This window comes from Chelonia mydas, chromosome 13 (assembly GCF_015237465.2).
Source record: "Chelonia mydas isolate rCheMyd1 chromosome 13, rCheMyd1.pri.v2, whole genome shotgun sequence".
NCBI classification, from domain to species: Eukaryota; Metazoa; Chordata; order Testudines; family Cheloniidae; genus Chelonia; species Chelonia mydas.
Genome location: NC_051253.2, coordinates 39,881,658 through 39,894,528, shown reverse-complemented (window position 1 = coordinate 39,894,528; position 12,871 = coordinate 39,881,658). Strand labels below are relative to the sequence as shown.

General features: G+C 66.1%; 1 protein-coding gene across 1 annotated transcript; it reads right to left on the bottom strand.

Annotated features, from left to right (window-relative positions):
- Nucleotides 1-706: 706 nt before the first annotated feature.
- Nucleotides 707-11,556, bottom strand: SLC7A8 (solute carrier family 7 member 8). The gene is made up of 11 exons (XM_037915909.2): nucleotides 9,635-11,556; nucleotides 6,944-7,148; nucleotides 6,713-6,864; nucleotides 5,015-5,140; nucleotides 4,020-4,173; nucleotides 3,521-3,644; nucleotides 2,715-2,818; nucleotides 2,445-2,541; nucleotides 2,085-2,234; nucleotides 1,318-1,495; nucleotides 707-1,132 (listed from the first exon to the last, which is right to left on the bottom strand). The coding sequence occupies exons 1-11, from the start codon at nucleotides 9,759-9,761 to the stop codon at nucleotides 1,002-1,004; spliced, it is 1,548 nt and encodes a 515-aa protein (XP_037771837.1). The 5' UTR covers nucleotides 9,762-11,556; the 3' UTR covers nucleotides 707-1,001.
- Nucleotides 11,557-12,871: the final 1,315 nt, after the last annotated feature.

The window sequence follows — 12,871 nt, the reverse complement described above, 5'->3', positions numbered from 1 at the left end:
CAGTTGCCCTGGGCCTGTCAGGCCAGTGGGGCAGGCCTGGGGTGTGAGGGCCATCACTGGCCACAAGGTGGCACCATTACATGAAAAATGCCATCCCAGGTGCTGTGGGAAGGCCACTGGCTGGGGGTGGGGTGAAACTCCTGGCATGGGGTGGGCACTATGGGGCAGGGATCGCTATGTGTGGGGGAGCTCCCAAGAAGGGGTGCAGTGGGGGGCACTGGCTGGGGGTGTAGGTCCCACCAGGGGGTGCTAGAAGGCGCTAGGTGGGGGGGGGTCCCAGCAGGAGGTGCTGGGAGGGGCACTGACTGTGGGGCGAACTCCCAGCAGGGGGGGCTATGGGGTGGGCAGCACTGGCTGTGGGTGTAGGTTCCAAAAGGGGGGGGATTACGGGGGTCTCAATAATGGATGCTGTGGGGTGCCAGGGGAGTGCCAATAGGGGGCACTGGGGGGTGTCAGCATGGGGTGCAGGGGGTCCCAGGAGGGGGTGCTGGGGGGGTCCCATGGGCGTGCAAACAGGGAGCACTAAGGGGTCCCAGGAGGGGGGTCTCAGTAGGGTCCCTGCGGGTACCAGCAGGGAGCACTGGGAGGGGCCCAAGAAGGGTTCCGGGGGTCCCAGCAAGGTGCATTATGCGGGGTGCCAGCAGGGGGCGGTTATGGGGGGTCCCAGCCCTCAATGTCCTCAGCCCCCCAGCTAGGCTCCACAGCGTTGAGGTCATTGTATTTATTACATCAAAAACCAGAGACAAACGGTCGAAAGGCCACAAAGTTGGGCCCCGAACGTCGGGGGCCAGAGAACAGGGTTAAGGCATCTGTGAGTGATGGAGCTCCAACCTCTGGCAGCAGGGGGTGCCGTGGGGAGCGGGGAAGGGGCCTTGGGCAGTGGGGCACGGGGAGTGGAGTGGGGGCTGTAGGGGGCCATGGGGAGCGGGACGGGGGCTGTGGGGAGTGGGCCGTTGGCAGGGGCAGGCGCTGTGGGGTGCAGTCCATGGCAGGGTGGGGGCTCAGTCGTGGGGCTGGTTGGGGTCCCCGGTGTTGCACATGGGTTCCAGCTGCTCGGTGCGGTCAGGGTTGGGGGGCTCCATCTCAGGGTACACCACCCCACACAGCTTCTGGGCCACGCGCGTCACTGCCGCTGGAGGGAGACGGGGGGGTTAGAGAGCAGGGGGGCAGGGGCCCTTCCTCCGCCCCCTGGCCAGCTGCTCCCCTTCCCCCGCTCGGCTGCACCCCGGCTGTGACCCCTTTCCCCCGCCCCCAGGCCAGCTGACCCCAACCCCCCGTCCCTCGCCCAGCCGGCTGCGCCCCCTTTCCCCCACTCACCCAGGCAGGTGTAGACGGCGGGTGGCTTGCGGTGCCAGGCCACGCCCAGCCCATAGACGGGCACCCCACTCAGCATGATGGCCAGCCCCACACCGCACACCACCGGCTCCGACCACAGGCTGAAGACCAGCAGGAAGGCCCAGAAGAGCAGGTAGACGACGGGGAAGAACAGGCTGACCTGGGGGGACAGGGGCTCAGCCGGGGTCGAGGCATGCAGGGGGCAGTGGGGCAGGGCTCACCTTCATGCGGTGGGCAGGATATGCAGGGTGGGGCTCACCTTGGTGCGGTTCAGCACGTGGGGCAAATGGGGCAGGGTTGGGGGACATCAGGCAGAGGGTGGGGCTCACCTTGTTGGGGCAGGGCAAGGGGTGGGGCATGTGGGGCAGGAGGCAAGCCCTGGGGGCAGGGCACACGGGGCAGGGGATGGGCTCACTTTGATGGGCCTGGCCCTGTGGGGCCAGGGGCGGGGAATGGGGCAGGGGGCGAGCTCACCTTGATGGGCCGAGCCATGTGGGAATGGGGGTGGGAAACGGGGGCAGGGGGTGAGGCAGGGGGTGGGCTCACCTTGATGGGCTGGGCCACGTGGGGTAGGGGCAGGGAATGGGGGGAGGGGGTGGGCACACACTTTGATGGGCTGGGCCATGTTGGGCTGGGGTGGGGAATGGCGGCAGGGCAGGGGGTGGGCTCACCTTGGTGGGCCAGGCCATGTGGGGCTGGGAGTGGGCTCACTTTGAGGGCCAAGCCATGTGGGGCAGCGGTGGGCTCACCTTGATGGGCCGCGCCATGTGGGGCTGGCGCCAGCGCAGCACGATCTGCCCAGCCACGGTCACCCCATAGAACAGGTAGTTGATGAACCCCACATAGTTGATCAGGGTGTAAATGTCGCTCGTCACCAGCATCAGCAGCGTAGACAGGCACTGTAGGGAGGGGGACTATGGGGCGGGGCCATGCCGGATCCCGCCCCATACGAGACCCCACCCACCACCATGCTGCAAGCCCCACCCCTGTCCTAGAGACCCTGCACCCATTCCGCAAGCCATGCTCCCTGATCCAGAGACTCTGCCCCCATTCCCCAAACTCCACCCCCGCCCCAGTGACCCCGCCCTCAGCAGGCCCGGGTGACTCACGGTGAAGAGAAGGGCAGGGATTGGGGTGCAGCGCCGCATGTGGATCATGGCCAGCAGGCTGGGGAGGTGGCCCTCACGGGCTCCTGCGAAGAACAGCCTGTGGGGGGAGGAGAGACGTAAGAGTGAGGGGTAGAATGCGGGAGCTCCGGGCCCAACAGATCTGGCTGTCGGTGCCATCAGTAGGGTTCAGGGTGAACGTCAGGCTGCAGAAATTGGGATCCCCTCCCCCCACCCCCAGGGCAGGGCCTGTGGGGGGGCGGGGTCACTCACCGGGAGGAGGTGAAGAGGGAGCCGTTGACACCCCCAAAGGTGGACAGGGCCACGGAGATGGGCATGATCCAGGCCATGACACCCAGCAGCTTCTCCCCGAACGTCTGGGGGGGAAAGAGGGGAGGAGGTCAGGGGGAGAGCGCAGTGCAGGGGCAGGGCCAAAGGGCGGAGACAGGGCCAAGGGGAGGGGCTCAGGGCAGAGGGTGGGGTCAGGGCCAAGGGAGTGGGGTCAGGCACTGTGGGCAGAGCTCAGGGCCAAGGGGTGGAGTCAGGGCCTAGAGGAGGGGCTCAGGGCCATGGGTGGGGCTCAGGCCAGGGGCGGGGCAGGGCCGGGCTCACCAGCAGCTCCTGGGGTGACAGGGCGGAGACATAGGCTCCATTGGTGGGATTGGGGAGCTGTGGGAGTGGTTTGGGGGGCTGTGGGAGGGGCAAAGGCCAGGGGCGGCGCTCACCACGGCGTTGGAGGCCAGCAGCTCCTGGGGCGACATGGCGGTGACGTTGGCCACGTTGGGGGACTGTGGGAGTGGTTGGGGGGGCTGTGGGCGGGGCAAAGGCCGGGGTGGGGCTCACCACGGCCAGGGTGTTGGAGGCCAGCAGCTCCTGGGGCGACATGGCGGTGACGTTGGCCATGTTGGGGGGCTGTGGGAGTGGTTTGGGGGGCTGTGGGCGGGGCAAAGGCCGGGGTGGGGCTCACCACGGCCACGGTGTTGGAGGCCAGCAGCTCCTGGGGCGACATGGTGGTGATGTTGGCCATGTTGGCGGGGTTGGGGGGCTGTGGGCGGACAAAGGCCAGGGGCGGGGCTCACCACGGCCACGGCGTTAGAGGCCAGCAGCTCCTGGGGCGACATGGCGGTGACGTAGGCCACGTTGGCGAAGACGTAGACGAAGGTGACCACGGGGATGGAGATGAAGATGGCCCGTGGCAGGTTCCTGGGGAGGGGGCAGTGTGAGTGTGTGCAGCCCCCCGGATGCCGGGGTCCCCCCAAGGCAGACTGCCGTCCCCCAGGGTTCCATAATGGGGCACACTGTGACCCCAGGGAAGGGAGGGACTGAAGTGGGCAGTGCCCAGACGTCGGGGTTCCCCAGGCTGGCGCTGACAGCAGGTGTGGGGGGCCCAGATGCTGGGGTTCCCCCATCAGGCGCTAACAGTGGGGGCGGGGGCCCGAACACCAGGGTTTCCCTGCCGGGCACTAATGGCAGTGGCGGGGCCTGGACGCAGGGTTTCCTCTGCTGGGCGCTGACCTCGGGGTTTCCTAGAGGGGTGCTGACCCCAAGGGGGCCCGGATACCGGGGTCCCACACTGACCTGTAGGGGTCGACCAGCTCCTCGGTGACATAGTTGAGGAAGTTCCAGCCACCGTAGGCGAAGGAGCCCTGCAGGAAGGCCAGAGCCACCATCCCCACGTCCACCGGCATGAAGGCCTCGAAGGCGTGTCGCGGCTCCAGCCAGTAGTAGTGCCCTGCGCACGAGTGGCACCATGGCATGGCTACCCCCTGCCCCCCATCTGCCCTGTGCCCAGCCAGCCCGGCTGTCCCCCTGCCCCTCCGGTGCCCTGCCCTGCGCCCAGCCAGCCTGGCTGTCCCAACCCCCCCCCCCCCATGGTGCCCTGCCCTGTGCCCAGCTGTCCCGGCTGTCCCAATGCCCCCCCAGTGCCCTGCCCTGCGCCCATCTGGCCCAGCTGTCCCAATGCCCCCCCAGTGCCCTGCCCTGTGCCCATCTGGCCCAGCCATCCCAATGCCCCCCCAGGGCCCTGCCCTGCACCCATCTGGCCCAGCCATCCCAATGCCCCCCCTCAGTTCCCTGCCCTGTGCCCAGCCGGCCTGGTTCTCCCAACGCCCCCCCCCCGTGCCCTGGCCTGCACCCAGCTGTCCCCCCACCCCCCTGGTGCCTTGCCCTGTGCCCAGTCATCCGGTTGTCCCAACGCCGCAACCCCCGCTCAGTGTCCTGCCCTGCGCCCAGCCATTCCAGCCGTCCCCCTGCCTCCCGGTGCCCTGCCCTGCGCCCAGCTGTCCCAATGCCCCCTGGTGCCCTGCCCTGCGCCCATCTGGCCCAGGAGTCCCAGTGCCCCCCGGTACCCTGCCCTGCGCCCATCTGGCCCAGCCGTCCCAATACCCCCTGGTGCCCTGCCCTGCGCCCAGCTGTCCCCCTGCCCCCCCCGGTGCCCTGCCCTGCGCCCAGCTGTCCTGGCCATCCCCCTGCCCTCCTGGTGCCCTGCCCTGTGCCCAGCTGGTTCAGCCATCCCAATGCCCCCTGGTGCCCTGCCCACAGCTGGCCCGGGAGTCCCAGTGCCCCCGTCTCACCCTTGCAGATCTGCACGATGCCCATGATGATGATGAGCGCCAGGGCCAGCAGCTTCCCGGCCGTGAAGACGTCCTGCACCCGTGTCGCCCAGCGCACGCTGGCACAGTTCACCCACGTCAGCAGCACTGGCGGCAGAGGGAGGGCTCAGGGTGGGGACGGGATGGGGCGCTCCCCACCCCCCCACCCAAGGCCGCCCTTGCCCCACCGGGGAGATAACCAGCCCGGCGTGGGGATGTTGTGGCGACGGAGGGTCAGCCCCACACCCAGAGCTGCCTGCTGTGGGGATCTGAGCCAGGGGCTGGGCTGGGGAGGGTGGAAATGGGGGGCAGGCTGGGGGAGGGCTGGGAATGAGGGGCCATGGCGGAGGGGGGCTGGGAATAGGGGGCCAGACTGGGGGAGGGCTGGGAACAAGGGGCTGCGGTGGAGGGTGGGTGTGGCTGGGAATGCGGGGGCTGAGCCAGGAGGGGCCAGGAATCTGGGAGCCAGGAATGGGGGGGCCAGGGTGGAGCGGGGTTGGTAATGGGGAGCAAGGGAAGGGCTGGGAATGGGGGACTGGGTGGGGGGGGCTGTGGCGGGGGCAGCACACACACCGTGTTGCCCCCTGCGCCGGGCCCTCGCTCCAGCCGCCCTCAGAGCCCCACTGACAAAAGTGCCCCGGATGCCTGGGTCCCGTGCCCAGCTCCTGTCTGTGACCCAGCCTGGTGCGGGGGTGAGGGGGCAGGCCCCGGGCCCCAACAGAACCAAACAGCCCATCCCCCCTGCTGCCGCCCCCCACCTGGAACCTGAGACCAGGACAGGCGGAGCGTGTGGGGGGTTCCCCCTCTCGTCACAGGGTGTAAATAACTCCCAGCCCAGCCCCTGCCAGAGCCACCGCCGCTCGGTACCCCCCAGCACCCGCCTGCACCTCCCCAACCCAACATCGCTCCAACACCCCCATGCACACCCCCCACCGCACACGCTCCAGCATTCACACCCCCCTCCACAGTCACCAGCACCCACAAATGGCCTCAGCACCCAGGAAACCGAGCCCCAGATAACACTCCCCCACATCCCACCGGTGCCCCTCGGGTGCCCCTCACTCCCGACCCGCAGTCCCAGCCAGCCCAGCCCTTCCCCACACAGTCCTGCCGGTGCCCCTCACTCCCGACCTGCAGCCCCCTGCTAGCCCGGCCCTGCCCCCCACAGCCCTGCCGGTGCCCCTCACTCCCGACCCGCAGCCCCCTGCTAGCCCGGCCCTGCCCCCCACAGCCCTGCCGGTGCCCCTCACTCCCGACCCGCAGCCCCCTGCTAGCCTGGCCCTACCCCCCACAGCCCTGCTGGTGCCCCTCACTCCCGACCCGCAGTCCCAGCCAGCCCAGCCCTTCCCCACGCCAACTCTGCTGGTGCCCCTCACTCCCAACCCGCAGCCCCCTGCTAGCCCGGCCCTGCCCCCCACAGCCCTGCCGGTGCCCCTCATTCCCAACCCGCAGCTCCAGCCAGCCCAGCCCTTTCCCCCGCCAGCTTTGCTGGCCTGTCCCCATGCAGGAAGTGGCAAGACACAGGGACACACACGTGGCCAGACAGACGCCCGCAGATGCTTTCCTGCTGACCCAGCACTGACTCAGCGACTCCCGTCTCGGCTGGGCGCAGCTGGTGCCGGTCTGCAGGTGCCGGCTAGACCAGTGGTTGCACCAGTGGGAATGGCAGGGGGTACTCACGCAGACACACTCCCGCCAGGAGGCGGAGCCCACTCTCGGGCGCCAGGCAGGTGGAGAAGAGCGGGTGCAGCACGTAGTTGGCGAAGGTGAGGGCGATGACGGCCTGGTTGGTGGGGTAGATCACCAGCACCGCGATCCACAGCCGCAGGAACCTGGGGGGCACGGCAGGGCGTGAGAGGGGGTCTGGCCCTGGCTGCCCCCCAGCCAGCCCCTGGGGCCCCGCCCCCTTACCCGGCCAGCCCCCCGAAGATGTCCTTGACGTAGGCGTAGTCGCCGCCGGACTTGGGGATGGTGACGCCCAGCTCGGCGTAGCACAGCGCTCCCACGGCCGTGATCAGCCCCGTGATGATCCACACCAGCAGCGCCAGCCCCACGGAGCCCGCGTTCTCCAGCACGCCCTTTGGCGACACGAAGATCCCCGACCCGATGATGTTACCTGGCGGGGGAAGCAAGAGATGGGGATGGGAGTTAAAGACAGGGCTGCCCTGCTGCCGCCTGGGTCTGCCAAGAACCTGGGCCAGTCGCTCGGAAAGGTGTGACCTACCAGGCTGCTTGCCTGAGTCTGCCGAGAGCCTGGGCCAGTCGCTGGGAGAGGGGTGACCTGCCGGGCCGCTGCCTGAGTCTGCCGAGAGCCTGGGCCAGTCCCTGGGAGAGGGGTGACCTGCCGGGCCGCTGCCTGAGTCTGCCGAGAGCCTGGGCCAGTCGCTCGGAGAGGGGTGACCTGCCGGGCTGCTGCCTGAGTCTGCCGAGAGCCTGGGCCAGTCGCTCGGAGAGGGGTGACCTGCCGGGCCGCTGCCTGAGTCTGCCGAGAGCCTGGGCCAGTCGCTGGGGGAGGGGTGACCTGCCGGGCCGCTGCCTGAGTCTGCCGAGAGCCTGGGCCAGTCGCTGGGAGAGGGGTGATCTGCCGGGCTGCTGCCTGAGTCTGCCGAGAGCCTGGGCCAGTCGCTCGGAGAGGGGTGACCTGCCGGGCCGCTGCCTGAGTCTGCCGAGAGCCTGGGGCAGTCGCTCGGAGAGGGGTGACCTGCCGGGCCGCTGCCTGAGTCTGCCGAGAGCCTGGGGCAGTCGCTCGGAGAGGGGTGACCTGCCGGGCCGCTGCCTGAGTCTGCCGAGAGCCTGGCCAAGTTGCTCGGAGAGGGGTGACCTGCCGGGCCGCTCCCTGAGTCTGCCGAGAGCCTGGGGCAGTCGCTCGGAGAGGGGTGACCTGCAGGGCCGCTCCCTGAGTCTGCCGAGAGCCTGGGGCAGTCGCTCGGAGAGGGGTGACCTGCCGGGCCGCTGCCTGAGTCTGCTGAGAGCCTGGGGCAGATGCTTGGAGAGGGGTGACCTGCCTCCTGCATCTCAGGGGAGTGTTATCTCTGGAGTCTAATGATAACATTTAAAATGTCACCCCACATCCCCTCCTCTAGCCGAGCTGCCATCCGCTGCCCCCCCTTCCCTGCCACATCCCTGTCTCTCTTTCACCTCCCGGCCGCCCTCTTTCCTGGCTCCATGGGCTCCATTAGCAAATTACACTGCTGCGGCTGTGGGTGGGAGCCAAGGTGTGGGGGTGGCGGAGCTGCATGCCTGAGGGAGGGGCACAGCATTACAAGGAGAGGGGGAAGCGTTCAAGGCTGGGGGGGAAAGGGAGATGGGGTTTTACTGGGGGAGGGCAGTGGAGATAAGAGGAGAGGGGGCAGAGGGCCCAGGACCTGGTGGGGGGATGGGGGCTCTAGACTCAGAACTAACCCCCTCATTAGCAACCAGCCCTTCATTAATGATTGCCATGGCAACTCAAGTGGCATTACAAAGAGGGTGCCCCTCACTTCCAACCTGCAGCCCCACCTCTCGGCTGGCAGAGAACTGTGGGGACCCCCCCACTAGGAGGAGTCGCAGGGGAAGGGGCACTGGGGGGGATCCTGGCTGGGGAGAAGGGAGCAATGCAGGAAGGGAAGGAGTGGGGCAGAGTCCTTAACTGTAATCTTACCAGGTTAAAAGAAAAGGAGGACTTGTGGCACCTTAGAGACTAACCAATTTATTTGAGCCTAAGCTTTCGTGAGCTACAGTTCACTGCATCGGATGCATCCAATGAGTTGAGCTGTAGCTCACAAAAGCTTGTGCTCAAATAAATTGGTTAGTCTCTAAGGTGCCACAAGTCCTCCTTTTCTTTTTGCGAATACATACTAACACGGCTGTTACTCTGAAACTTATCAGGTTAGATTTCACCCCATAAACTAGGCTATGGGGAGGGACTCTGACCCGGTTTGGGGAAGGGGCACCGGCAGGGCTGGGAGGGAGCAGGGCTGGGCTAGCAGGGGGCTGTGGGTCGGGAGTGAGGGGCAGTGCAGGGGGTGAGTAGGGAGCTGGGCCTGTCTCTGAGCCCCCAACCCCCCCTCCCTCCCACGCGCTGGCGTCTCCGGGCACCTGCTGAGCAGCACCATCTGGAGCAGGATTAATGGAGCCACCAGGAATTCACGCTCCATGGCTCTGATCCATCCAAGTGGAAAGCCCAGACCCCCTGTCCCCTGCTACTGCAGGCTGGGGCGCCTGGTTCTGGGGTGGGGTATGGGGGCTGGTTATACTGGGACTCCTCGCCCGGCGCTGAGAGGTGGCTGGCTCTGGGGTGGGGTGCGGGGGCTGGTTATACGGGGACCCCTTGCCCGGCGCTGAGAGGCGGCTGGCTCTGGGGTGGGGCCCCCTCGCTGGGTGAGGGGCTGAGGGGAAGGCTGGCAGCACTAATCGGATCAGAATAACAGGACCACGAGGTGACAGGCAGTTCCAGGCTATTTATAGAGCCAGCCAGGCTGGGGGCAGGGGGGGAAGGGGGAAGGAAGGGGGGAAAGAGAGATGGAGAGATAGAAGGAGAGAATGACACAGAGCAGGAGGGGGGGCCCCAGTGGCCCTCTGGACCAGAGTTGGGGTCCCTCCTCCACACCCCCCGCCACTCACCTATGATGATGCCGCAAGCGCTCACCAACCCGATCTCTTTCTTGAGCCCCACGCCACCCTCTGCCGGCTGATCCGGGCCATCTGTGGCCTTCTCGGAACCACCCCGGCGCCGCGCACCCTCCTCCATGGTAGGGGACCAGACCAGATGGTGCTGGGGAACACCAGGCACCGATCCAGAGTGGGCTGCTCTGGAGTCACTTGTATTGGACACGTATGCCTGGAAACTGGGCTGGTTCTGGACTCAGATCTTCTAAAACCAGAGCAGTTTTGTCCTGCTGGTTGTGGTCTCAGGTCTTTTAGAACCAGGGCGGTTCTGTGTATTTCCCTCCTGGTCTGGTTCTGGGCTCTGGCTCCCTAGTCCCCAGCTGGTTCTGTCTTCTTGGTTCTAGGCTTCGATCCCAAGGCGGTTCTGTCGCTGTTGTTCTGCACTCAGATCTCCTACAACCCAGTTGGTTCTGGTGTCCCTGGAACTGGGCCGGTTCTGGGTTCAGATCCTCTAGAACCCAGCTGGTTCTCGACTCCCTGGGACTGGGTTGGTCTTGCCTCAGTCTAGGTCTGGATTCCCAGCTGGTTCTCTCTCTCTGGTTCTGGAGTCCCTGGAACTGGACTGGTTCTGTCTCTGTCTGAATCTCCTAGAACCCAGTTGGTTCTGGACTGGGACTGTTCTGTTTTACACTCTGGATCTGGTACCCTTAGATCCAGGCTGGTTCTGGGCCTCTGATTCTGGGGCCAGACATGCAGGTCCAGTTCTCTCTCACACGAGTTCTGGGCTCTTGTCCCCTAGAACTGGTCCAGTTCTGTACCTGGCACTCTGATTCTGACGGCGCTGGTACTAGGCTCCTTCCAGAACCGGACCGGGGACTGGTTCTGGTGCGGTCCAGTCCGAGGTCTGTGGAACCGGCCCCTCCGGCCCCCTGCTCGCGAAATCTCAGCACTTGTCCCTCCTTGTTTACTCGTTCCCCTCTTCCGTCCTATCCTCGGCGGAGGAGGGGAGAGCGCGCAGCGTGGAAACCCAAGACCGGTTTGATCTCGCTCGGCTTCCTCCTTCTCGCCGCCTGCTTCCTTCCCTTGCTCCAGTTACAAGGGGCTCGCCAGCCCGGGGATATTCTCCTTCCAGCTGGGAATTCTCTGGGACTTCTTTCCTCCCCGGGGGCTTTTCTTGCTCCCCCTTTCTGGCGCCCAGTTCTCCCTCTGCACCTCTCACTCGCTAGCCCAGAGGTTATACAAGGCTCTCTTGCCCGGCACTCCTCCCTCGAGGACTTTCTCGCTCCCTCCTTCCAGCGCGGAGCTCTCCTTCTGCCAGGGGGTTTCTGCTCCCCGGCAGTGTGTTTCTCTCCGTCCGTCTCTCTGGCTCACTCCCTCGTTCTCACGTGGGGCTGGAGCCCCGGCTCCCAGCGACCGACCCCCGGGGGACCCAGACTCCTCCCTCGGCCAGCCCAGAGCCACTTCCCTTCTGCAGGCTACATCCCTCTTTCAGTTCCTCCTCACTCCCTCTTTTCCTTTCCGTCACTCCGCTTCTCTGGTTCTTTCCATCACTCCGCTTCTCTGTCTGGTTCTTTTCTTTTTCCTTTTATCGCTCCCTCTCTTCCTTTCTTTAGCACTCCACCTTTCTTCTTCTTGTTCTTTCACTTCAATTTGTCTTCTTTCTATCATCACTTCATCTTATTTCTTTCTCTTTCTGTTCCTCCACTTACCTAACTACCTCTTTCTTTCTTTCCCTTTGCCATCTCCCTCTTTCCCTCTCTCTCCCCATCTAGCCCAGGTGCCCCCCAGGGAGAAACACAACCCCCTAGAGGCCCCAGCGCGGCTCCCCCAGCTCTGGGAGTTGGGGTCAACCCCTCCCTGGATCGGGAGGCCTGGGCTGGCCCCTCTCTAGGAAACCTAGCTCCACATGTGGCAGGGAGTTCCACAGAGTAATTGCATCAACATAACCATCCGTTTGCCCCCCACACCCCTCCATCAATCCATGCATCCTTCCCTCCCCAGGGAGCTCTCCTCTTCCTCTACCCCCCTGTGTGGGGGACAGGATCTGGGCCCATCTGCCCCGTCCCCCAGGCCAACACCCCCTCCACCCCACCCCCGCTAACCACCCATCCCATCCAGCCCAGGGCTGGAGGAGGAACTTCTCGCCTGCCCATCCCCCACCCCGTGCCTCCACCACTGCCATCCCTCCTTCCAGCCCAACCTTTGCCCCCACTTGGCCTTGGGAGACGCTGATAATAGGGCCAGGCCCAGACTTTCCCCTGCCAGCGGGGCAATGTGCTGAGCCAGGGAAGTGGGGGTGAGGGGAAGAAAGACATGGCAGGGGGGTGGGGGGTGGATGGATGGATCCAAGAGGTGGATGGAGGCCGGGGGTCACCGTGCGCCCTGGTCACGCACACTCTGACTGTGGAGTCAGGGGGGCACCAGCTGGTTCCCCAAGAGCAGAGTTGAGAAAAGGGAGGGGGAGAGAGCCACTGTCCCCTCACCCTCAGGAGCTCCCAGCACCTGGGCCTAGGGCCCCCCCCCATCCTGGGGGCACCCCCAGCCCCTGAGGGGGGCAGGAATTGGGGAGGGGGTACGGGATGCAGAGACCCAAGGGGAGGGGATCCTGCTGTGGGAGTGGGGGTGGGGGAGAGGCTAGAAGCTGTTCTCGGCCCCCCACCCGCAGCTCACACAGACCCCCACAGCCTGAGTCAAGGCTGAGCCTGCCCTACCCCCCGGTGGCAGCGCCCCGCCATGGCCCAGCCTCGCAGGGCAGCTCTAGTGGGACATGTGGCCCCTCCCACCCACCCCCCACTGCCTCCCTCCTCCAGCCCTCCAGACCCCCCACTCCCTCCCTACTCCCCTCTCCCTCCCTCCCCAACCCACCCCACTCCCTCTCTACTCCCTCCTCAACCCCCCACTCATCCCTACTCCCCTTCCCCCAACCCCCCTACTCCCTTGCTCCTCCAGCCCTCCCCAATCCACCCCACTCCCTCTCTACTCCCCCTTCCCTCCTCCAGCCTTCCCCCAACCCATCCCACTCTACTCCCTCCTCCCTCCCTCCTCCAGCCCTCCCCACTCCCTCTCTACTCCCTCCCTCCTCCCATCCTCCCCAACCCCCCACTCCTCCCTACTCCCCCTCCCCCCCCTACTCCCTCCCTCCTCCAGCCCTCCCCACTCCCTCTCTACTCTGTCCTCCCTCCCTCCTCCAGTCCTCCCCAACCCCCACTCCTCCCTACTCCCCCTCCTCCCTCCCTCCTCCAGCCCTCCCCA